The following is a 22,944-nucleotide window of genomic DNA, read 5'->3' as shown; positions in this document are numbered from 1 at the left end:
CCAGCATTCCCTGAAACCTGCGTTCCTCTCAGGACAGCAGCTGTTTGCCTGCAGCTTTCCACTGGAAAACCATCCAGACTCACAGCAAGCAACTTTCAGAGGCACTTATGGTGTACAGTGTTCTTCCTGAACTTTTTCTGCCATCAGGGTAGCATTTAGGATTTTTTTTTTCGAAAATAACCATCTGGGTTTTTTTTTTCCAATAACTGTCTAGATCGGTCATTTAGCATGAATCACCTAATTCATCCCAGATTTTGGACTTTGATATTTATTTTGAGATATTTCTCATTTTGGAGCACAGCAAAGGGTACATTTCTCAGACCATTTTACCCATTTCATCCTGTAAAGAATGAATAACAATTACCTAACTTGAAGATTGTTGCTTAACCACAGTTGTTAAGTGAAATCATACTCTGCTCATGGTTCAAGTATACATCTTTGTAGCAAAGGAAAGATAAATAAATTATGATGCTAACCAACATTGGATAATTAGATGCTTAATATGGGCAGGAGAAGGGAAAAAACATTGAAATTGGTCTATAGGAGTGGACAGTTTGTACTGCAAAAGCCAGTAATGAGTCCTGGAGCCATCTGACCTCTGTTAAGTCCTTTTTAATGTATAAAAACTCAACATTTTAGTCTGAGGCTGATGTGTTCCCAAAAGAGTAGATATTCAGAGAGGGTGGCCAATGCAAGTTTCATATTGCTGCACCCACTGGACACTTTTTCTGCATGAAAATCATCAGGGCATCTCCACAGTGCAGGATCTCAGCACCAACAAACCTCCACGAGCTGGTTTGGGTTCCCTCAGTGCCTGTCAGACACTTGGATTTCATCTGGAGCTTTGGGGGTGCCAGGAATTGCTCCATTGTGCTGCTGGCCCTGAGGATGCTGATTTGGGCAGGGCAGAGCAGACAGGTAGAGCAGGGATGGGTTTTGTCCACAGGGAATAATTGATGGCAAGGTGTCTTTTGTACTCACATTTCCTTAAACACTTTCCTCCTCCCAGTGTAATTAGTGCCACCAACAAGTCATGGTTTGTGTGGGTAAATGTTTCCAGGGAATGGCAGAGAAGTAATGAAATCATCAATTCTCTGATCAGCTGAGGGGCACAGCCAGCCCTGAGGAATTTAAAATTTCAGGGTCTAAAGAAGGCAGTGAAACCCCATTTCCCTGTGTGCACAAGAGCATGAATGTGTCTAAAAAGCAAAATGTTGGGAGGAGATGCAAAAAGCCCCTGCAAGCTGTGCTGCTGGTGGAATTCCCTTCCCTCTGTGCCACGTGCTGACACAGGACAAAGCAGCCTTGAATGGGAATGTGTGACATCCCATTTCCATGGGAAATGCTCCTGTCAGGCCACAGAGGTACAGGATGTCCAAGCAGCACCTTTGGCACTGAAAGGGCTCTGTTCTGGTAATCTCATATTTGCAGAGAGTTTCTGCTGGAGGCTGAGCAGCCAAGGCAGGGGAAGATTCCTTTATTCACATCATCTCAGCACCAGGTTTATTCCCATTATTCACATAGTCCCAGCACCAGGATTATTCCCATTACTCACATAATCCCAGCACCAGGATTATTCACATTATTCACATAATCTCAGCACAAGGTTTATTCACATAATCCCAGCACCAGTTTTATTCCCATTATTCCCATAATCCCAGCACCAGGAGGACGAGCAGGACACAGCCCAGCAGGACAATAACAATGGATAAGCAAGAGCTGGAGCACACACTGAGCCTTTTGAAACTCCTCCCCGTGATGGATTTGTCAGAGCCATCACAGAGTCTTACCTGTTCCCTCAGGAGCTCAGGCTGTCATCAGGCTGACACTGAGCAAACACACTCTCAAAGCATCAGGAACATTTGCTCACATACAGTTCTTGTATTCACTTTTCCCAGGGTTTTGAGTCATCTCAGCAAATCTGGGAGTTGATTTTTGTTGGTTTTGTTTGTTTGGTTTTTTTAACCTGGCATCCTATGGAAGTAGCAAATGTTCAGTCACATGGATGTGTGTAAGTGTGTTTGGGGTTTTTTTTCCCCTCTGTTTTCCCATCCCCTCCCTCAGTATATTTTACACCTAATGGCTATTTTCCCTCCTAATTCCAGTCAGAAAATTAAAGAACCATGTTTTACTGGAGGCCACTCTGTTCCCCTGTCAAATCCTTGGCTTCTCACAGGCATTGTCATCCCTTTGGAAGATGAGGTGAAACACCAGTGAGGGATGGTGGATTTGACTCTGGCACACTCATCTTCTGCAAGGAAGCTACAGAAGTGAAACTACACTCATTCAATCACCTACCTACAGAGAAAAAAAACAAATAAATTTTAAAAAATAAAAAAGGAACAATGAGTTATTTAAGCCCAAGCCAAAGCAAATAATTCAGAGACAGTCTATGAGGTGAAATAAGTTCTCATTCATTTGTGGGCTGTAAAGTCCAAACAATAAAGGTACTTTAAATATGCTCTGCTCACTGATAGCTCATAAATAAAAGAAATGTAAGTATGTCATATTCCCCAGTAAATTTTTAAAAAGCAAATGACTGGATTTTTAAAAAGTCTGACTTTTAAATGTGTCGGGAATGGAGAATTTACTTTTTGCACACATTCATACTCTTGTTCACACAGAGCAGTGGGATTCCACTGCTTTCTTTAGACCCTGAAATCTGAAATTCAGATTCAACAGTCCTTGCTCATGGGTGAGGCAGCTTTGGGATGCTCACCAAAGTTTTGCTTTTTGGCTCCCCACCCTGTTCCTTCTCAGGCAAGGCAAATCCCCAGAGCTGAGGTGGCCACAAGCAGTGAGAGGTGGTGGTTTACTGCCGGTTCCTATCAGATCCACATGTCCTGACATTTTCCCACTGCTGCTGATCCTCTGCTGCCCTGCTGGGCTTGACCTGCACAGCAGCAGGAGAACCTGCACAGCAGCAGGAGGGAAAACATCAGCTCGTTCCAGAGCAAGGCTGCTTTCTCAAGCTGAAGTCAATAAACATTATTTTTACGTATGTATATAACACTACTATGCAGTCTCTCTCACTGGCTAATGAGGATTTGTCTCAATTTTGTAAAAGATTTCCAGTGTTTTCACAGAATTATCAACATTGGAAGAGACCTTAAAGTCATCCAGTCCCACCATCCCCAGCCCCACCAGCATCACCCCAAACCCTGTCCCCAAGGGCCACATCCAGACTCCTCCTGAGCACTCCCACAGACAGTGACTCCAAACCTCCCTGGGCAGCTCAGCCCAAGGGCTGACCACTGTTTCTCTGACTTTTTTTTCAATATCCAACCTGAGCCTCCCCTGGAGGAGTTTAAGGCCTCATTCCTTCCCTTGGGACACAGCAGCAGAGCCCAACCCCCCCTCACTGCCCCTCCTGCCAGTGAGTTGTAGAGAAACAATTTTATTCTTTCTTTTTGTAAAGAAACAGCTCTTTCTTCTCCCTTCCCTTCCCTTCCCTTCCCTCTCTCCTCTCTCCTCTCTTCCCTTCTCCTTGTAGAACCAAAAGCCCAGAGAAATCCCTTTTTGTGATTCTTTTTTTCTTTCTTTTCAAAGTTTTTGCTTTAACGTGCTTTAGGATGCTTTTTCCTTCCAGGACAATATGATGACTGGAACACAGTGACTGAACTTTGGGACTGGTGTACAAAGGGATCAGGTCACCATCAGATGTTTCTGAGAAGAACCAGCTCATTTGCTCTAGGTGAAGCTGTTTTACAGCCAATACACAGCTGTGACAATTATTTTAGGAATTATCTGAGTCCTTATCTTTATAAATAAATAATAGGAGTGCTTGTTTGATTGTCAAAACATGGGTATTAGGGCTTGTGATGAAGAGTTAAGGCACCTGTGCACTTTCATCCCAAAGCATCTTTGAGTTGTGGGACACAAACCTCAGCTCAATTAAGTGACTGCAAAAATTCTCGGAGCGCACACAATTTATGTGTGTGATGAAACAAGAAATCAGGAAAAGTGCTGGAAAATTTGAAATTAATAACCATCATTTAAACACCTACATCCTCTGTATGGGGCCGCAAACCTGTGTTACCCTCCAGCATAAAAGAACCTGGAAATTCCTTCCACAAATGCCAGGCAGACCCTGCCTACAGCGGTTTGAGAGAACTTGTTCACTCTGTAATGGGTAGAGAAACTGTCTGGATTAAGTGAAGTTTATCTTTTCAAACAAGTACCTGGATGTTGCCCTGGCTGCCCAGAGAAGCTGTGGCTGCCCCTGGATCCCTGGAAGAGTCCAAGGCCAGTTTGGATGGGGCTTGGAGCCACCTGGAACAGTGGAAGATGATCACTTCCAACCCAAACCATTCCATGATTCCGTGTACGTTTTTCCCCACAGGAGAGCTAAAAATTTACACAAATGAGCAGTTGTAAGTGCCTCATGCCCTCCTCACCACCACCACCCTGCCCCACCTGCAGACACCCCACAGGTCCCTGCAGTGTGTGCTCCTTTCTCCCTGACTTCCATTCCTGGTGCCACCTCTGTGCTCAGCCTGCTGGATTTATTTGCTTTATAGAACATTGTATGGCAGACTGCAGCACTGCATTCCACCAGGCCACACGGTGCCAGGAAGCTCAGCACAGTACAGTAAAAAAAAATGAGTGATATGATGCCAAAAGTCACAGAAACACAGAAGGCTTGGGGTTGAAAAGGACCTTAAAGATCATCTGGTTCCAACCCCCCCACCTTCTCATCATTGTCAGCCTTGGTGGCTCCCAGGCCAGGCCCATTTAAAACAGCTTTTCCTTGCCAAAGCTTTAGAGGAGCAGAATCTCTAGAACTCAGAGAGCTGCCAAAGTGATATGAGTCAGAAATAATTTCAAATTCCCACTAAAAAAACCTCTATAACAGAGATGCTACGTGGACACCACTGGTTTGTCACCTGTCCTCTGGCCACTGCAGTGACCTGCAGAATTCCCAGGGCTCTGTGCCAGAGCCAAATGCCTCCTTCAAGCACTCAGCTCTTTCAACATCTCCAGGGTACTCCACCCTCTCCCTGTGACACAAAGAGATCAGGAGCTGCTCAAATTAAATTCATTTATTAATGGAATGGTTTTAGGAGACCAAAATTGATTTGGATGAAAGGAATGCTTGTCCTTTATGGCTGCCAGAAAAAGTAAATATTGTCTACAGACATTACACAGCTTTCTTTTAACCAAAATTAAATACGGTCCGGAGCAAAGCAAGCAATCTGTAGAATTGTATTGTTATGGTGCTGTTACAAACTATTTACACTGGATAAAAACCAGATGTCTCAAAGCCAGCTATAACACTAGGTGATTACTGTTGTGATCCTGTGTGAGTCTTGCCCTCCTCTCCCCTTTTTGCTATCAGATATAAATCAGGCATTAGCAAGGTTAAAAAAAGGATTGTTTTAGGAGTGATCCTAAAACAATCACAGAACAAGCTCTGAGCAGCAGAGACAGAGAGCGAGTGTTCCTCCCCACCACCCAGCACTGCTCTGTCACATTCCTTCCAGATTTCAGGAGTTTAACCCCTCCCTGAAGCTCTTCCCACATCCAACCATCTGTCTCTTCAATCAACTTACTTTCAGTGCCAGGAATCCCCACGCAGGTGATCCCTGGTAGGAGAATATACATTTTAAAGATACATATTTCAAAGGAGCACATTTTCCTCTAGCAGTGCTGTGTGCTGTCCCTGCATGTTCACAGTAAAACCACGTCAAATAAATATTTGAGGGAATCAGCACAGTGAGTCCAGTTTCACTTTCCAAATGGAAAGTGGCATGTCTGCTTTCAGTGGTGGCATCAGGCAAAGGTTTAACACAAACCCAATTTTGCTAAGTCACAATCAGGAACAAAGAAATCCTGCCTAATTACAAAGTACTTGATTAACAACTCAGCCAAAGGGGTCGATTTACTGTACACCAAAGCTATTTGCTGAAATAGGACTGAAAAGGAAATAATCCTGAAAAGGGCTTCACTTCTGGTTTCACAGCAGACATACAGCACAGAAAGTATGTTTTTTTCAGTTTGCAGAAAAAAGATTATTCAGAATAGTTTTTCCATCCAATCAAACATTACTCTGCTGTAACAACATTGTTCTCAGTTCCCTCTCTCTTTGGTCCTCCTGCCTGTATTTCTCCTCCAGCTTTTGCTTTTCAGAGTCCATGCTGTAAAAAGTAGAATCAGTGCTTCTCCTGATCTTCTCAAACTGACTGAAATCCGCCACGTACTTTCCATTTGGAGAGAGGGAAACCACAGGCACGAACTCGTATCCCCAGTGGATCTCCTCGGGGACGTAGGAAGTCCTGCTCTGGCAGACAGCACTGGTGGACTCCACCGTGGCATTCAGGAGCACCACGAGCTCAAAGTCCTTCTCCTTGAGGTTTTGAGGTGTGAGGTCTCTCAGAGGGCTGCTTTCATCCAAAATGTGGTAGAAGGTTAAAGGCAAAATGAGAAATGGACTCTCCGAGGAGGAGTCAACGTTGAATTTGACACTGGCTTGGTTCAGCAGAATCCTCTCCCCTTCTTTGGTTTCGTAGGTCTGAAGAAGCTTCCCAGAGAGCTGACACTGTATCAGGAGGCTCTTCCTCATGTTTGCCACTCTGATGACCAGGCAAAGCTCTCCGTTGTGCTTGGTGATGACAGCACAGTGGCTGAATTTAATCGTCTCTGCCCTTTTCTTCGGCCTGGCGATCTTGGCCAGGAAGGTACCTGTGATGAAGATCTCAATCAGGGTGGTGATGACCAGCTGGGCCACGAGCAAGAAAATGGCATGGGGACACTCCTCGGTGATGAAACGAAATCCATAGCCAATGGTTGTCTGGGACTCCAGGGAGAAGAGGAATGCCCCAGTCAGGGAATCCACATTCTTCACGCACGGCTCCCGCTTTGGGGAGAACTTGTTCATCTCCAAGTCGCCGTGAAGGAAGGCAATGGCGTAGTAGATCACCCCAAAGAGGAACCAAGTCATGACAAAAGTAGCAGCAAACAGGGTGAGTTTGTACCTCCACTTCATGTCTATGACTGTGGTCCACAGATCCTGCAGGTAGAGCAGGTAGATGCCGTCGACTTTGTCTATCCTGACGTTGCTGTGGCCGCTCTTGGACATCACGCGGGGTTTGTGCGCCTTGAGCATGGCGCTGTCGATGCCGCCGCTGACCAGGGGCACGCGGGACATGTTGATCTTCGTGGGCTCCATCCTCACTGCCTCAGTCCTGGGGAGAGAAGAAAAGAAAGCTGCTGCTTAATGAAGCCAGAGACGACCCCGAGGAGTATTTGAAAATGTTGATGGGGAGAAGCACAAGCATCATCTAAACACAGCAGCAGTGAATAAAAACAGCTGGAATATAAAGTTACCACTGTACAGTATCTGACATCACAAATAATTTGATAATTTTTTTTTCCAGGAAAAAAAAATAATCATTCTTTGATTCTGGTGCCTGCCAAGTACGGAGAAGTAGGTTTCTTTTATGATAGCCTGCAAAAGAAATTTGTCAAAGCTGAAATTTTATATCAGTACTTTATTTCTGTAAAAGGCATTAAATATATTTTTTTCTTACGTTTCTCTAGAGAAGAGGCTCTTTTTGATTAGTGAGCAGGTTTTCTTTAATGCCCTGAAGAGAGACATCTGATCAGAATTAAAGTCGCTGGGTTCAGAACGCAGATCCAGCTCACCACCTCTGTCCCTTCCTGCGACAGAGGCAGAATGAGCCAGACCAGCTTTCACTGGGAACAATTAACTTCCACAAGTGATTTACTCAGTCGGATCTGGCTCTTTGTGACGGACCTACAACCAACCTAGAGGGAAACAAAGCAGACCTGAGCACATCAAAGGCGAGGTCTGGAATATTTACACCTGGGTGCAACACTCTGAAGCTGTCTGCACTGGACAGCACTCCCACATTTTAAGCTGTCTGAGGGAAGAAAAAAAAAATAAAAAAAAGAAAGTAATTCACAAAGTCAGCATTCTAAAAGTGGGCCCTGACCTGCACGACCCCAGCAATCACTGGAGCACCCGACTCCTGGATTTGTTTACTGGGCATCAGTCAGGATGGAGAGGGAGAGTGCGGGCACCGGGGCTGGGCAGAGCCCCCGGGGTGAGGCAGAGCCCTGCCTGTGCCAGCTGGAGGAGGCACGGAGCAGGACCCGGCTCACAGGACCAGACAGAGATTACGTAGAGCAAGGACAGTGCATGTTATAGTCGTTCCCAACAACAAAACTTCCTGCTGACAAAAGCAACAAAGAAAAAAAACATCCCATGCATCCTTTGTGCTTTGGCAGGTCTCACAAAAAGGCATTGTTTTGTCCCATTGTTTTCCTCAAAAAGAGCCTCCAAGTCAGTGATTAGTTTTCGCCAACTGCTGGAAAAAAAAAATGAAAAGAAAAAAAAAATAATGTCTTCCTTATAGCTACTTAAAAGAAGTTTGCAGGAAGTACAAGATATATTTGTGGGACACACATGTGCCAGCCCAGGACATCAGCATAATTGCTCACTGAAGTACCTTTCCTGTTATGTCAATTAAGGAGAATTTTTGTTTGTGACTGTACTCATCACACTGTTGCAGGTTTTCTGGGAAAGGGTAATTAAACTTAGCCCTCATTAACAACTGTAGCTCATTACAGCTTTGGTTTAATCACCAACATTTCTCTTCCACAGCCCTGAACCATTGCCACAGATATATATTTATGTAAGAAAGGAGTGCATCCATGATCCCAGTGGGAGATTCCTTATGTGACAGTCAAATCAACACACAGAGCGCAGCATGTCCGGATAATAAACAGGAAAAAACCTTCAAGTGATCTGAAAAAGAACAACGGGAGGAAATGTGGGGGCTGGGAGGAGTAGGGCTGGGAAGGACTGTACAAGCAAGTGCTCTTCAGGCCAGCCCAAACCCAGCACTGCTGTCAGGGGAGGTAAATATGTGCAGCCTCTAAAGGGAAACCCTTCAGCAAGTGCATGTTCCTTAGGGAAGAGGCTCCATTCCCCACACCAAGCCTCTCCCTGGATGGGACATGGATTTAAAACATGCCCAAAGTCTGTTCTGAAATCAGTACACCTCTCCCTCTCAAGCACATTTCCTCTTAGACTTCACCTGCACGCTGTCACAATGAGTTTCCCTGCCACAAATTGCTGTGCCAGAGCTATTTGGGATCTCTGCTCCAGTGTTGGAGACATGTCCCCATCCCACCCCCTGCTCAGCCTACCTGGACAGCTGCTCCTGGGAGCAATTCCCAGGACTGACAGCTCCTCCTCCCCTGGAGGTCAGAAGGATGGGGACAGCCAGGGCTCCACCATCCCTCCTTGGAGCTCCAGCTGGTGGGTTTGGGCTGGAGGAGCAGGGCCAGAACTTCCAGGGTGTCTGAAGGTCAGAGTTACCTGTCCAAGGGCAGGGATGGCCCAAGGGCACTCATCTCTCCACACACTCACCATGGCTCTGCCATGCCCAGGAGACCCCAGATCCTGCACAGGGGCTGGTTTCTGTGTGGGATGCAGTGGGAAGAACAACCGTGACAGAAACCCAATGGTTTGGGTTGGAATGGAACTTAAAACCATCCAGTGCCACCTCTGCCATGGCAGGGACACCTTCCACTGTGCCAGGCTGCTCCAAGCCCCAGTGTCCAACCTGGCCTTGGGCACTGCCAGGGATCCTGGAAAACCTGTGCCAGGGCCTGCCCACCTTCCCAGGGAAGGCAAAGATTCATCCCTCTCAAGGGCCTGGTAACATTCCTTGTCCTCTCTCTGCTCTGCCCTGGAATAGGTTGTTCCTTGTCCACAGCCCCAAATGAAAAGAATGCAGCAGCCTCCCACATTTCCAGACCTGCTAGAGGACAGCACCACAGACACGACACCAAAATGCCACAGCAGAAGAGTTCCCCCCAAAAGATGGGAGGTAGGAAGGAATTTTCAAGGCACAGTCTCTTCCCTGGGCTGCACCAACAGACCTGTAAAATTTGCCATTTCAGGTATTAAGCTGAGAAGTGAAGTTTTGGTGCAGCCCTGGACAAGTCTTGCACACTCCAGGCTGCTCCAAGGCTGTTCCTCACTGCCCATCTTCCCTGTCCCGTGTGTAATATTGATCCCACATGTGGCAGAGCGGGAAATTTTGGAGCCTGCCATAGGTGAATGAGGCTTTTTCAGAGCTCTCTTATCATCTTTTATGTCCTCCCTTGATTTGTGACAAAGTTACTCAGCTTTACAGCCACTTCCTGAAATGGATCCCAGCCAAATCCTGGTGCTTTTTTTGGTGGCAGGGTATTTTTTTGTGTTGATTTGCTTCCTATTTTCTTTTTTTTTCTCTCACATCACTCTTTCCTGCATGATCCTGAATTCCTCTAGTGCTCTTTTCCTCCCCAGGGAAATTCCTCTTGGTTTCCTTTCCCTGCAGAAATACTTCCCTTCTCTGCCACAGTGACATGGGAAGAGAGGATCTGTCACGCTGCCTCCCTTATCACTGGCAGCAGCCAGCAGCAATCACTTGGGGGAAGAAACTCTGATGAAACCATCAGTAGAAGAAAAAAAGAAAAAAAGGGCTTCAGATGAGGATTCTCTCCTGCCCCCACTTGCCCACTGCTTCCTGAGTGAAGTGACCACTACAATATCCCAAAATAAATTATTTATGGGTGTCTGTATGTGTAAAAAAACCACATTATAGCACCTGCATTGCTATTTCCCATCTTACAGAGGCACCTCACACTCTCTGCCCTGACAATCAATCCCAGCCAAAGTACTTTGGTTTGCTTGGTTTATGCTCACTCTAAATCACAAAGCACATCTACCACAGTAAGTTAATATGAGCAAACAAGCTTAAATAATAAGAGTAATAAACATTTTTAAATTAAAAGAACAACTTCTGTCTGTTCCCTAACTGATTTTACACCGATAAATTACTTTTTATTGCTGTAAATCAAAGTGGAGCTGCAAATAAAACTGAGCTGAAGCAGAATTAAGGAAACACACTTCAGGAGGGAAGAAAATGAAATTGTCTCAGGCTTGTCTAGCATTCTAATACCCTCTGAATTACCTCCTCTCCTCACAGCCCTTTTGGAGCAGCCAAAGGAGCCTCCAAGTTCAGCGCAGACAAAGTCAATAAAACACAGAACTACATACCAAGCCACCAAGCATGAATACCTTGACCTTAAGGTAATTCCAGCAGCCAGGGATCTAACCAGCACACTTCCACTGCTTCCAGGGAGCACATTATCAGGGAGCCAGCCTGCACACACGCAAAAATGTTCCTCTTGCATGGAGCCAGCTTTGCTTGTGCAAGATCTCTCTTGGCAGACACAAGTGATTAAAAGCCTACAGGAGCATGACTTGTTCGAAGGGCCTCAGCTGTTTTTCCTTTTTTTTTTTTTTTTTTTCCCCCTCAATCAGATGTGGCTTTGCCACTGGAGCAAATCCTCACGCATGCTTCGCTGCCACTCCGATATGGGGGCAGAACTTGAGCTGTTTTTTCAAGCAGCACAAAAAACCATTAGCAGGCTTGGCAAGGAAAAAATGAAAAGCCAGGGGTGAAGAAAGAAAACATTGAGGAGGGCTGCATAATCTTCAGATCTTTCCTAGGTCTGATGTGGTTCAGTAGGTTACAAAAGTGCCTCCTGAATTCTCAGTGCTCTGCGTAGCATGAACATCCTCCTCCCTCTGGGCTGTGCACCAGGTTATGCTGTACAACTGTCAACCAGCAAAATCCTCCTCATGGCTCAGCTGTGGAATTCACAGGAGTGGAGGGAGGGAAGGAGAGGCTGGAAAAGGGTGCTTTGCCTCTGGCACAGCCACACAGCTGGACACTGCTAGCCTGGGCTCCAAAAGGAGCCCTTCAGTGCTAGGACCCACTAGGGAAGGGTGACAGGCCAGCTTGAAAAGCTGAACTTACACATTTTTGGCTTTTATCACAAAAATACTGAGGCAAGAGAACCGTAAATACACTCTCAAGTCAAAATCAGCTCCCAAAGTTTGCCTTCAGCTGCCACCTTGGAGCCACCATCAGCACAGGGCAGCCCTGGGAGTGGTCACTCTTCCCAGTTTGGGTACCAGGAGCAGGTGAAAGCAGGGACACGTCCTGGGCCAGCACAGGGAGGGCTGAGAGGTGCACTGCTAAAGCCAGAGATGGGGTTTACATCACTCACAGCAGGGTCAGGGCAACAACCATTTACAGAGCAATGTAAGGAAGCAAAAACCCAAACCCATCTGTCCCTCCTAGGCTGCTACCTGCTAGGCATAGAAGATGGATTAAAGCTGGAGAAGTCTCATGTGTGTTGTTTCTGAGGGAGATTTGTCCAGGAAAGTTTTTTTCCCCGGGACAGGGTGCGAGGCTTTGCAGTAATTATGGATTTACACAGAGGAGCCTTTGGAACTACACTGATGCAAAGAAATAGGAAAACAACCAAGAAGGCAGAATGGAGGCAAAAGATGACTCAAAGCTTATTAAATTAATGGAGAAGCTCCCAGTGATTCCCAAGGCCTCCAAGGGGAGAAAAAGCACATCCTGCAAGGGTGTGAGCAGTTAACACTCTGTAAGTGAGCATCCACCCTCCCAAAATCCTGGCCTCCAGCCTCTGCCCTGGGCTCTGGGGATGAGCAGGGGCTTTGCCATGCACATCCTTCAAGTTCACCAAAGTGTTCTTTCAGGAAGAAATTAATAAACTCCTCACATCACAAAACTCTCCTTTTTGTGCTCAGCTGGGAAAAAAAAAAAAAAAAAAAGAGAGAGAGAGACAAAGGCTCCCCAGAAACCTGTCCTGCTTTTTAAATTCTTTTATTAATTGTTTTTCTTCAGCAGGGCAGTACAAAATACTTTAAAATGTCTCCCTGGCTGGCACATTGTTGCTCCAAAGTCTTTTCAAACACTGGGAGAGCTCAGCTAGGCATTTAGAACCTGCCTGTGCTGTGATGCTCTTCCCACCCACAAACCCTTTCCTCATTCTTGCTGTGCAAACCATCCCTGGCTCTTTCTACACAGACAAGTCTGAACAGACTCCTGGGATCTTGCCCTCTCTGTTTCTGGGAAGTTGGGTGCCAGAGCTGCTCTGCAAGGCTGAAAAGGACATTTATTGTTGCATTTTGCTTATTGAGTACATACCCTGCACTTCCCCTTCCAGTTACATCTCAGGCTGCTGTGGGAACATCAAACATCTCAGCACAGAGAAGGAGCTAAGCTGGAACAGGAGTGATGTCCTATCCCAGTTGAGTTTAGCAGCCACTACAAAGCCAGGACTAAACTTTCAGAGGGCTTAACACCAGCTGTTGTCCTGCTTTGCAGTCACTGCCACTATTTCTTCACGCTCCCCTTCCAGGTTGACCCTGGGGACTTCCAGCAGTTAAATCCTGTCTTTCTTCCTCCCTGGAGGTATTTCTCTTTATCCCAAGGGTATCACTCACTATCCTGCTTTCCCTCATTTTGTTTTGTATCCCATTCCTCTCCCCACTCTCTGTGAATCCAAGAGAAGAGTGTAGCTGACCCCACCCCAAGAGAAGAGTGTAGCTGACTGCATAATGCTTTCTTTTCAGCAAAAATCTCCCTGTAGGTTCACACCACTTATTCCTGATCTCTCCATCACATCAGAGAATCACAGAAGGGTTTGGGATGGAAGGGACCTTAAAGTTCATTTCATTCCAACCCCCTGCCACATGCAGCAACATCTCTGTTTTCAGTGGTTTCAAACTTTGCAAAGCTTCATTTAGTGCAAGGTCTCCCCTCCCCATCTTCCCAGCTCCTTATCAGTCAGAAAAGTGGGAACAAATCCTCACACTCAAGGAGGAGTCTCACTTCACCTCCAAGGATCAGATTTGGGAACACAAGTGGCAGCAGCCACAGGGTTTGAGGAGCAGGAGGGAGGTGGAGAGGGAGAGCAGGGGATGTGCTGGGAGAAGATTGAAGACAAGCCAAGGAATGCCTCATTTTTTGGCTCTTCCTGCTTAGACACAAGATCAATTAATCCATGAGGTGTTTTGTGGCATGCCTGAACGCAGAGCTCTTGGGCATCCAGCAGGGTGAGGGTCAGGGATGAAGACACCTGTACACATTCCAGCACCAAACAGGAACTGGGCAGGGATTTTCTGCAGAATAGTTTTCCACTTAGTCAACTCAGGCCTACCTAAGTCCTTCCTAAGTACTTAATTCCTTTATTGGGAACAGGCCCTTGGCCAGCTAGCTGCTCTGGCTGCTGGGAGAGTGTTTTCACACAGCTCCTGCTGCCTTCCCCATCCCAGAGTGGGGACAGGCCACCTCTCTGGAGCACAGCTCCCAGGGAAAAGGCACCCAGAGAGGCTGCCTTTTTTTTTTGGCTGACTCCAGAGCTGGGGCTCAAGGTGGATGAGGTTTTTGCTCCAAAGATGTTGTTTTTCCCTTGATTTCTGCCTCTTTGGATGCTGCCCGGTATAAATTACCTGGCTGAAATATGTCTGCATGAGTTCATGTGCCAAGAGTTCCATGGTTTTGTACCCAAATCAGGGGTGTCTGTGTTTCCTTTCAGTATTCTGGTCACGGGGTGGCAACTTCATTAGGCAACAAGATAGAAAATAATTAGCCTGAAGCCATTTACTGCTGAGGTTATGTTGGAAAAAGTTCAAGGGGAAGGGAATTCCCTCCCAGGTCAGCACAAGAACAAAGGGATTGGACTGGACTGCTGCAAGGGAAACCCTATAGGAGCCTTCCAGTTCCTAAAGGGCGCTGGAGAGGGACTTTTCACAAGGACAGGGCATCACAGGACAAGGGGGAATGGCTTTAAGCTGAAGAAGGGCAGGGTTAGATGTGAGGAAAGAGCTGTTCCCTGGGAGGGTGGGGAGTGCCCAGAGCAGCTGGGGTTGCCCCTGGATCCCTGGCAGTGCCCAAGGCCAGGCTGGACACTGGAGCTTGGAGCAGCCTGGCACAGTGGAAGGTGTCCCTGCCATGGCAGTGGTGGGATGAGATGGTTTTAAGGGGTGGGATGAGATGGTTTTAAGGTCCCTTCCAACCCAAATTCTACGAACAGCCATGATTCCATGAACAGCTTGCTGGGACTGTCATTCCCTGCTCACCACAGGTTGGCTGTATCTTTGCTTTCCTTCTTTCACAGCAGCTAAAGGACAGCACCTTGTTTTTAACCTCCCCAGTATTCACTCATCACTTCATCACTTTGAATAATAGCAATAGTAATAATAAAGTCAGAGCAACTGGTTTGCCAGTCTGCAGCTGGTTTGAAATTTGCTGCATCTGTTTCAGAGCTGAAGAGGGGTTAGTGGAACAGAAAACTGCTCTGCTTTCTTTTCTTGTTTGCTTGCCTTTTTCCTCCAAATTCATTTCTTGGCCTAATAAAAATCTGGTTTTGTTTAAAAACAAGCAAGCAAACAAACCCAAAACCAGACACTTCCTCTGGATTTTTAATTTCAATTGTCAGCAGGTGGTTGAAAACGAAGAGGAGCATGCCAAGTCATGGCAGGGAGAAAAGTTAGCGCTTTGCTGGTCATTCAAAAATTTGGATAAAACAGCTGCAGGCTGCCTTCCCCAGGGCTGCTGCTTCTCCCTGTCAGCTGAGACAGGAAAGACATTTATCAGGCAGCAGTGGGGCATTTCAGACCAGTTAGAGCAGACAGTTTACAGTGGTTTGTGCCCCTCTTTATTTTTTTTTTTTCATGCCAGATCCCCTGGAGCCCCAAACCCAACATCGGACACCAGGTTCCAGCACCCCCAGAGCATCATCTCCTACCTGCATCCCACCCCCACCAGGACAGGAACACATCCTGGGGCTCAGCAGCTCTCTTTTTAATGACAATTTGTGGTGCCAGTTGGCTGCTCTGTGTCCCAGTCAAGTTGAGGTTTGTTTTTAATTAGTCACTGCACGCCAGGGCTCTCTCAGAGTAGGGTGGAGGTGTGGCCGTGGGGGTGAGGCTCCCTGCAGGGCGCTGGGGCAGAGTTTTCACTCTGCTTTCTCCCCATAAATCACATTTCCAGTAAATCACAGCTCTCCTTTAGCCCACGCCACGAGCTCATTAAGAATTGCTTTGATACCCCACAAGTACCCCACAAACATTATGTACACATACTCTGCAGAGATAAACCTGCTCATAATTTTCCATCTCTGTGCAGCCTAAACTAAACTAAGCCTTAACACTGAAATGTCAGGCTATGAGAAGAGTTTTCCACCAAAAAATATTAAAATTCCTGTGCTTTTTAAATATCTAAAAACCTTAATAGTATTGAAAGTAATGGTAGGGTGCAAAAGGCCATGAAGCTGGTAAGGGGAAAAAAATTATTTCAAGTATACTGGTAACCTTTTTTTAATTTATTCCTAATGTGGACAAAATCAAATCTAACAGCACACCTTGACCCAGAAGGAAGGTGGATGCTGTTACTGGAGTAAAATTTTTCATATAAAAGAATTCCTGGATCCTTTTAACCTGTTTGTTGTGTGCTGCCTTATGTAGGCAGAACAACGATAAATACAGAACAACCTGCTAAATAATCCAAATTTTTGTCATCTCTGCATGGCCAGGACACAGCAGTGAATTTGGAGGGATGTTTGCCATCACACAAAGCACATTGCCAAGAAAGAAGGATGGGTTTGTTCAGGAGTTCATCTTAAAACTTGTTGCAAGCTGATTTTCTCAGGAAGTTATTTGGTTATGAGGAATTGCCCTGCCTGTGTGAACAAGTTCACACTGTGGAAAATGTTTTCAAAAAGAGACTCTTCTCTCATGCTAACAAAATGCAGCCTGTGAGACAAAGTACCCACTTCTTTCACCCAAACCTAAATTATTTTTACACTGGGTGACTTTCTCTCCTAGGCAAAGCACAGATGATGTTACTGCCACATATAACTGACTTATTTTTTGATAATTAATTGCTTTACAGTGAATTACAGCAATTGTGGATAATATTCTCTTTGAGGGACACAACATCTTCAATAATGTTCATTCCTACCCCATTTTCTCTGCACTACAAAGATTTCAAATTGCATAAAGCACCTATTTCCCTTGATTGTCAAGGTCTGATAAACGGAGAGCAAGCTCTGCTTCATCTCAAACAAATGTTTGGAAGCTACTTCACCTAAACAAAACTTACAAATTTCTAAATTCTGGAAAGAAAATTCAATAGTGTTCAATAGATTCAGGATATAATATTTAATGGGCAAACGTTTTTGCACACTTACATGGAAATGAGAGGTTTATTGAAATACTTTATTAAAATACTTTTATTAAATTTTTAAAGTATTTATTAAATATTAGCATTTTTAATTTTAAAGTATTTATTAAAGTACTTTTTTATTAAAATATCATTCCATGGTGTGTGAGCTCAGCTGGTTGGTGTCTGGTGCTAAAAGCACTAAGGTTGGGGGTTCAGTCCCTGGATGGGTCACTCCCTTAAAAATTGGGTTTGATGGTCCTTGTGGAACCCTTCCAACCCAGAAGATTTTGTGATTCTGTGATTCCCAGTTCTGTAAAGCACAGGCAGTTGCAAACCTAAAGCATTGATGTGGGAGATTTTGCTCTATCTAAATTCAGTTGTGGATGCGTCTTTCACACGCATCCCCCTTTTGGCCATTATTACCCTGAATAAAGTCTCTAGATCTTGAAATAAAATAATTTCCTCAAATGTCCAGTCATGGACACATCCACAAGGACCAGGAACCACCACCTGGGGCTGTGCTCTCAGAGCAAAGCCCTTTGCTAAAACACCTCCCAAAGGTGTGCTGGGGTCACCCTGGGGTTCACACACCGTGTCCCCATGTCTGTCCCCACTCCTGTCCCACCCCTGCTGCTCCTCACCAGCTCTCAGAGGGGACAGAAGTGGTCATGGGGGTCCTCTAAACCATCAGAATTCTGGGCTGATTTACAAACCAGGGCCTTTCACCTGCTTCCCTGAGGTGGTCAGGCAAGAATTAAAGATATCAATGACACTTCCCCATTGGTGTAGGCTTGCTTATCCTCAAGCTGCCCAAAAGTTTTGTTTCAGGACAGCTTTCTCTTTTTTCTTCTTTTTTTTTCTTTTTTTTTTTTTTTTAAATTTAATTTTGTTCCTGACCAATCCATGGATGTGGTTAATTTAAGGTTTAAAAGGCTTTTGCTTACACATACACACACACCCATATATGTTTTCCACTGAAGTCTGTGCTTTTTCCTAGACCCACCCAAATTCCAGTACATAGCTCTCTCATGTGCCAAGCTTCCCTACTCTCCTTGCAATGAGTGGAAAAATGCCCTTTTTTCCACTCCTGCACATTTCAGGGGGGGAGCCATGCAGAGGAGAAGGAAGAATTCAGTTTTACCTGTGTTTTCAAAGCAGAAATAGGAAAGAACCCCAGTGTTGTCCACGGGAATGCTTTCTCCCTAAGGTTTATGAGGTTCTGAGCCCCATTGCTTGCTTGGGACTCTGAGCTGTAGTTGTGGAGTGCCAAGGAGATTGAAAAATTAATAAATATGAAGCAAAAGTAGCTGCTGGTTGGTAAAACACCATTCTGTTTATATGAAGTACCTAACACTCCTGAATGTGCTGGTATTTTAGGTGAGGGCTGAGAGAAAATCAGAGATTAAAGGTGAGAAACATTGGGGAGTTCCGAGTGGAAATGGCTTCAGCCATGTCCTTTAACGGGGTATTTTGGGCTACCAGCAAATTCATGGAATCCCAGAATGATTTGGGTGGAAAAGGACCTTAAAGATCATCCATGCCATGGGCAGGGACACCTTCCACTACCCCAGGTTGCTCCAAACCCTGTCCAACCTGGGTTTGAATTTGGGGAAATCTGGTGGACCAACGGCTGTAACAACACATGAGCTCCATCCGAAGCCTTTTCCATTTCTCTGGCCTCCACAGGGATTCTCATGGGGTTAAGGTTGCTCCCCCTTGATTTATCTTCTCAGGAAAGACATTAATAAATCCTCTCTGACTTATGGAGCTCCCTGTTTTCCTGGAGCTTGTTGGAACATAATTTCTGAAGCCTCTGTTCACCTGCCAAGCCAAGCTGAAATTAGCCCATGGATTTAAAGACGTGGGCTGGTTTGTATCCCTTCACTCTTAGGTGATGGAAATTAAAATAGGCCAGGTTAATTATTTATCCTTTCCATCAGCAACATGCTAACATTGTGCAGGAGTTTGTTGTCACTCATATATCAGCAAAAATTGGGATAAAAGTAGGTACTTTTTTAAGAAGAAGCTGTTTTTTGAGTTTCTTGACTGGAAGGTTACACAACCCTGCTCTGTTGTGTCTTCCAGATAAACTCCCAAGGAATCAGAGGGAAAAGAATCTTTGTTTTCCTCATTGCTTTCCCAAATTGCTTGAACCCTGCCAATTTCCATGACACAGACCCCTCAGTCTGCTGCAGAGACTGTGGCTTCGGAAAGAGAGGAAATAGCATGAAAGTACTGGTGCACATCAATGGTTTTGGATTTTCTCACCAAACCAGAAATATCAAAACAAAATTTAAAAAAAAAAAGAAAAAAAAAACAAGAAAAAAACCCAAGCTTCATCTTTTTTGGCAAAATAAAAAAAAAAATAACCAACAAAACAACAAAACAGAAAAAGGTCATTCTGGCTGTTTGTTCAAACCAAAATTAAGCCTTTCCTTTTAAATGTGCCTAATGTGCTTCATTTAAATCAGGTGATTAAAACATTCCTTGGAGTGACAGATTATGACATCTTGCTTCCATAAAGCCAAAATCCAATTTTTTACAAAATCATGGGGGTTTTGGGTTTGTTTTTTTTTTCATCTAAACCTGCATTTTCAGCCCATAAGGTTTCTGGTTGAAAAGCCTTAGCCAACTGTAAGGACCATGTGGGTTGGTTTGGTGACAAGTGACAGTTGAAGGAACACAGCCTGTCCTGGTTGTTAGGATCTGGGAACACAACTACAATTCCCTCTTCCTTTTTCTTTTCCTCACAGTTTCTTAGGAACCTCCATAAAAGCAGTGATAATGTGCCCAAACAAGAGAAAAATCTCATGCTGCTTTTCAAAGCCCCTGCGTTTCCTTACCCTCAAAGGAGCCTGGTTTCCCTGATTTATTTACACATCCCTTATCTTTATGGCTGCTCCTTTATGATCCCATGTCATCTCCAAAGCTCCTGCAATCTTTTACAGTTGGGAAGGTCCAGCTTTGATCACTGGAGCCACCAGGGTGAATAGAACATTGTTCCTGCACCGCCGAGAATTTTTTCCGACTGCGCTCAGGACACCGCAAACTTATTTTTACAACACTCAGCAGCTCCTCTACCTTGTTTTTCTGTGAGTTTTACAGATGCCGTGGGTTTCAGGAGGCACTTTGATGTTTTCCAAGCTGCCTGATTTATGAGAACAAAAAATACCACCATTCCCCAATTATTTTCTGTCGCCTTGTAATAAGGCTCGATGCATCAATGGAAATTTAGTTTAGGCACAAAGAATAACTGGGGAATGAGGAAATCAACTGTATGTCCCACAAGAGATCATTCTTCCAGTGGAAAAATCAACCTTTTTGATCTCCAACCCTCTGTACTTTCCCTGTAATATTTAATAAAGCCTCCATTTTCATTGGAAAACACACTTGATAGGAAATGTGTAACTGGTAGACCATTCTGTGTTATTTTAGTGCTGTTCATATTCTATTTTAGTGCTGCTTGAACAGAATTCATATTTTGTAGGTAAGTGCTGAAGATAGGTGGCTTCAAAAAGCAGCTGAGCAGGACTGTGAACATCTCCAATTGCAGCAGATTTCAGAAGGGGTTAAGATCATGGCATTGCTGAAAGTCCAGGGACTGTCACTCCACCACCCAGGTGGCAGCTCAGTGGCAGAGCAGAAAACTCCTCCATTCCCTGTTCTGGTGACACCCTGTCAAAACCAGCCTTTCCCAAAGTAAAAACTCTTTCTGAAAAGCTGCTCCCTTGCTCCATTTACTGCACAGCTCAGACTTCTGGTCTGCAGGCAGCTTGGTGCCACATTATCTCCAAAATCCACCTTTTTCTTCCAGTGCAGAGTTTCAGTTCATTAATTAACACTTCCCAATGCTCCTCCTGCTCACAGTCCTTCTCATCTGACCCACTCAAAAATTCTGGGATAAAAAAAAAAAATCTTATTTGTTTTCTCCTATTTTGACCATTTTAATTTCTTCTTCATTCATTCAAACACATCTTTCACTTCTTCATACCCCTAAAGGTCACCCCTAACCTTTCCAGCTGCTGCCCTGACCCCCACAGCTCTGCTTTCTTCTGCTCTTTGTTGGCATCTCATTCCTCTTTGTCCTCAAATCAGTCCCTGGGGTTTTTTTTTGCTCCTTTCCTCGTTTAGACTTCTCCCATTCCACAATAGTTTCCCATGTGACATAAATAAAATTCCCACATCCTGAAAATCCACCTGTGTGCGATACAACTTCCACAAGCTTCTCCCCATCATTGTGTTCACCTACAAAGCTCCTCCTCTGTGTCCTTCACTGTTAGATCTGAAATAATTTACAGCAGATCTAAAGTTTTCCTCTTTGTTCATCTGACTGCAAAGTGTGTTGAGGACCTGCTGTGCTGTGAGAAATAATTTGTTCTGACTGTAGGCTATGTTCAGCATCAGCATGGATAATAAGTGATTTATTTCCTTGGAAGCAGGCATTTTTCCAGGATGGAAACCTGGGATACCTTGAGGGATGGATGTGCCCATCTCCCTGAAGTGCCTGATGACCTGAGACCAGATCTTGAACTTTTAGACAGCTGAAATTGTCTTTTCCTTGCACTTCTACAGCAAGGCCAGAGCTTTTGGAAGCTGCCAAGTTTATTTATTCCATTAAAATCCAGTGTTGCAGTGCATGTGAAGGTCCCCCCTCCTCCTGGAAGGATGAGAACCACACATGTTAATTACCTGGTACAGGTGTGCTTTTGAAATTGGAATATCCTAAATAAATACAGGTCAGTCTGAGTTGTACTGCTGAAGCCTTCCAGGTGAAATCCCATGGGAAGTGCTGAGCTGTGTGGGATCTCAGGTGAGATCACACACCATGATGAGCCCTGTCCATCACACACACGGTTTAATTGTTGTAAAAAATGCAAATTATGCACTGAAGATGATGAACAAGTTTCTAAAATAAAAGCAACCCATCTAGGAATTTAAATTAGGGTGTAGGATATGTCAGCTCTGTTTTAAAGGTTCTTTCCTGTGACATTCCCTGTCACAGGTCAGCTGGGCTATCCCTGTCAGCATGGAAACTGTCACAACCACCCTCACCAAAATATGGATTCATCAGGCCTGAAGGTTTAAATGGCTCCGTCATCCGTGACCAGAGAATCCCAGAATTGTCAAGGTGGGAAGAGCCCTCCAGGATCATCCAGTGCCATCCCAGCCCCACCAGCATCACCACAAATTTTTCCAGAAAGGGTGATAAAGTTCTGGAATGGCTGCCCGGGGAGGTGCTGCAGTCACCATCCCTGGGGGTGTTTAACAAAGCCTGGATGTGGCACTGGGGGCCAGGGTTTAGTTGAGCTCTTGGGGCTGGGTTGGAGTCGATCTTGGAGGTCTCTTCCAACCCAGTGATCCTGGCATTCTGTGAAAATATGAACAACCCACATCCTACACCTCTGGCACTGCTGCTTCTTTCAAAGGTTCCCCTTTTCATGGTGGGATTTCAAACCCTCCTCTCCTTTTCACCATGGTTCACCTGACATTTATTAGCAAGATAGGAGACAGTGATCAGTTGATAAAGAGAAAAAAGTTAAACCAGAACTATTTGATGGCAAAATATATAATAATAATTATATAATAATATATTATATATAATAATCATATATATATTATTACTGTACTGCCTCAAGCTGAGCAGAGCTGAAGATCAGGAGCAATTTCTGTTAATTTCTGTTAAGCAACTGGAATTTTAAGAACTCAAATAAGCAAATTCTTGTCCACTGTTTCATTTTTGAGGCTGGGGAATTAAGATCTAGTCATTCTTCCAGCTTTTTTTTTTTTTTCAGATTTCACTGTAAAAATTTCAGCTTATGTAGAAAAGTGCTTAAATCAGTTTCTTGTGAGAACAGAAAGGTTGTTATAATTT

General features: G+C 44.8%; 1 protein-coding gene across 1 annotated transcript; it reads right to left on the bottom strand.

Moving 5' to 3' along the window:
* Positions 1 to 5,027: 5,027 nt before the first annotated feature.
* On the bottom strand, positions 5,028 to 7,649 carry KCNJ15 (potassium inwardly rectifying channel subfamily J member 15). Its single transcript, XM_041399846.1, has 2 exons — positions 7,530 to 7,649; positions 5,028 to 7,184 (listed from the first exon to the last, which is right to left on the bottom strand). Exons 1-2 carry the CDS (start codon positions 7,595 to 7,597, stop codon positions 6,038 to 6,040), a joined length of 1,215 nt encoding a protein of 404 aa, XP_041255780.1. The 5' UTR covers positions 7,598 to 7,649; the 3' UTR covers positions 5,028 to 6,037.
* Positions 7,650 to 22,944: the final 15,295 nt, after the last annotated feature.

This window comes from Onychostruthus taczanowskii, unplaced genomic scaffold, assembly GCF_017590055.1.
Source record: "Onychostruthus taczanowskii isolate IOZ18803 unplaced genomic scaffold, ASM1759005v1 scaffold17, whole genome shotgun sequence".
In the NCBI taxonomy this organism is placed as follows: Eukaryota; Metazoa; Chordata; class Aves; order Passeriformes; family Passeridae; genus Onychostruthus; species Onychostruthus taczanowskii.
Note: the sequence above shows the minus strand (reverse complement) of the source record. Positions and strands in the feature narration are given on the sequence as shown.

What these genes read in the sequence shown, in the direction of transcription:
- KCNJ15 (XM_041399846.1), bottom strand. Translation starts at nt 7,597, where the DNA reads ATGTCTCTCTTCAGGGCATTAAAGAAAACCTGCTCACTAATCAAAAAG. An exon ending in AGCCTCTTCTCTAGAGAAAC is followed by an intron (nt 7,185 to 7,529) that starts GTAAGAAAAAAA and finishes TTCTCTCCCCAG; the next exon opens with GACTGAGGCAGTGAGGATGG.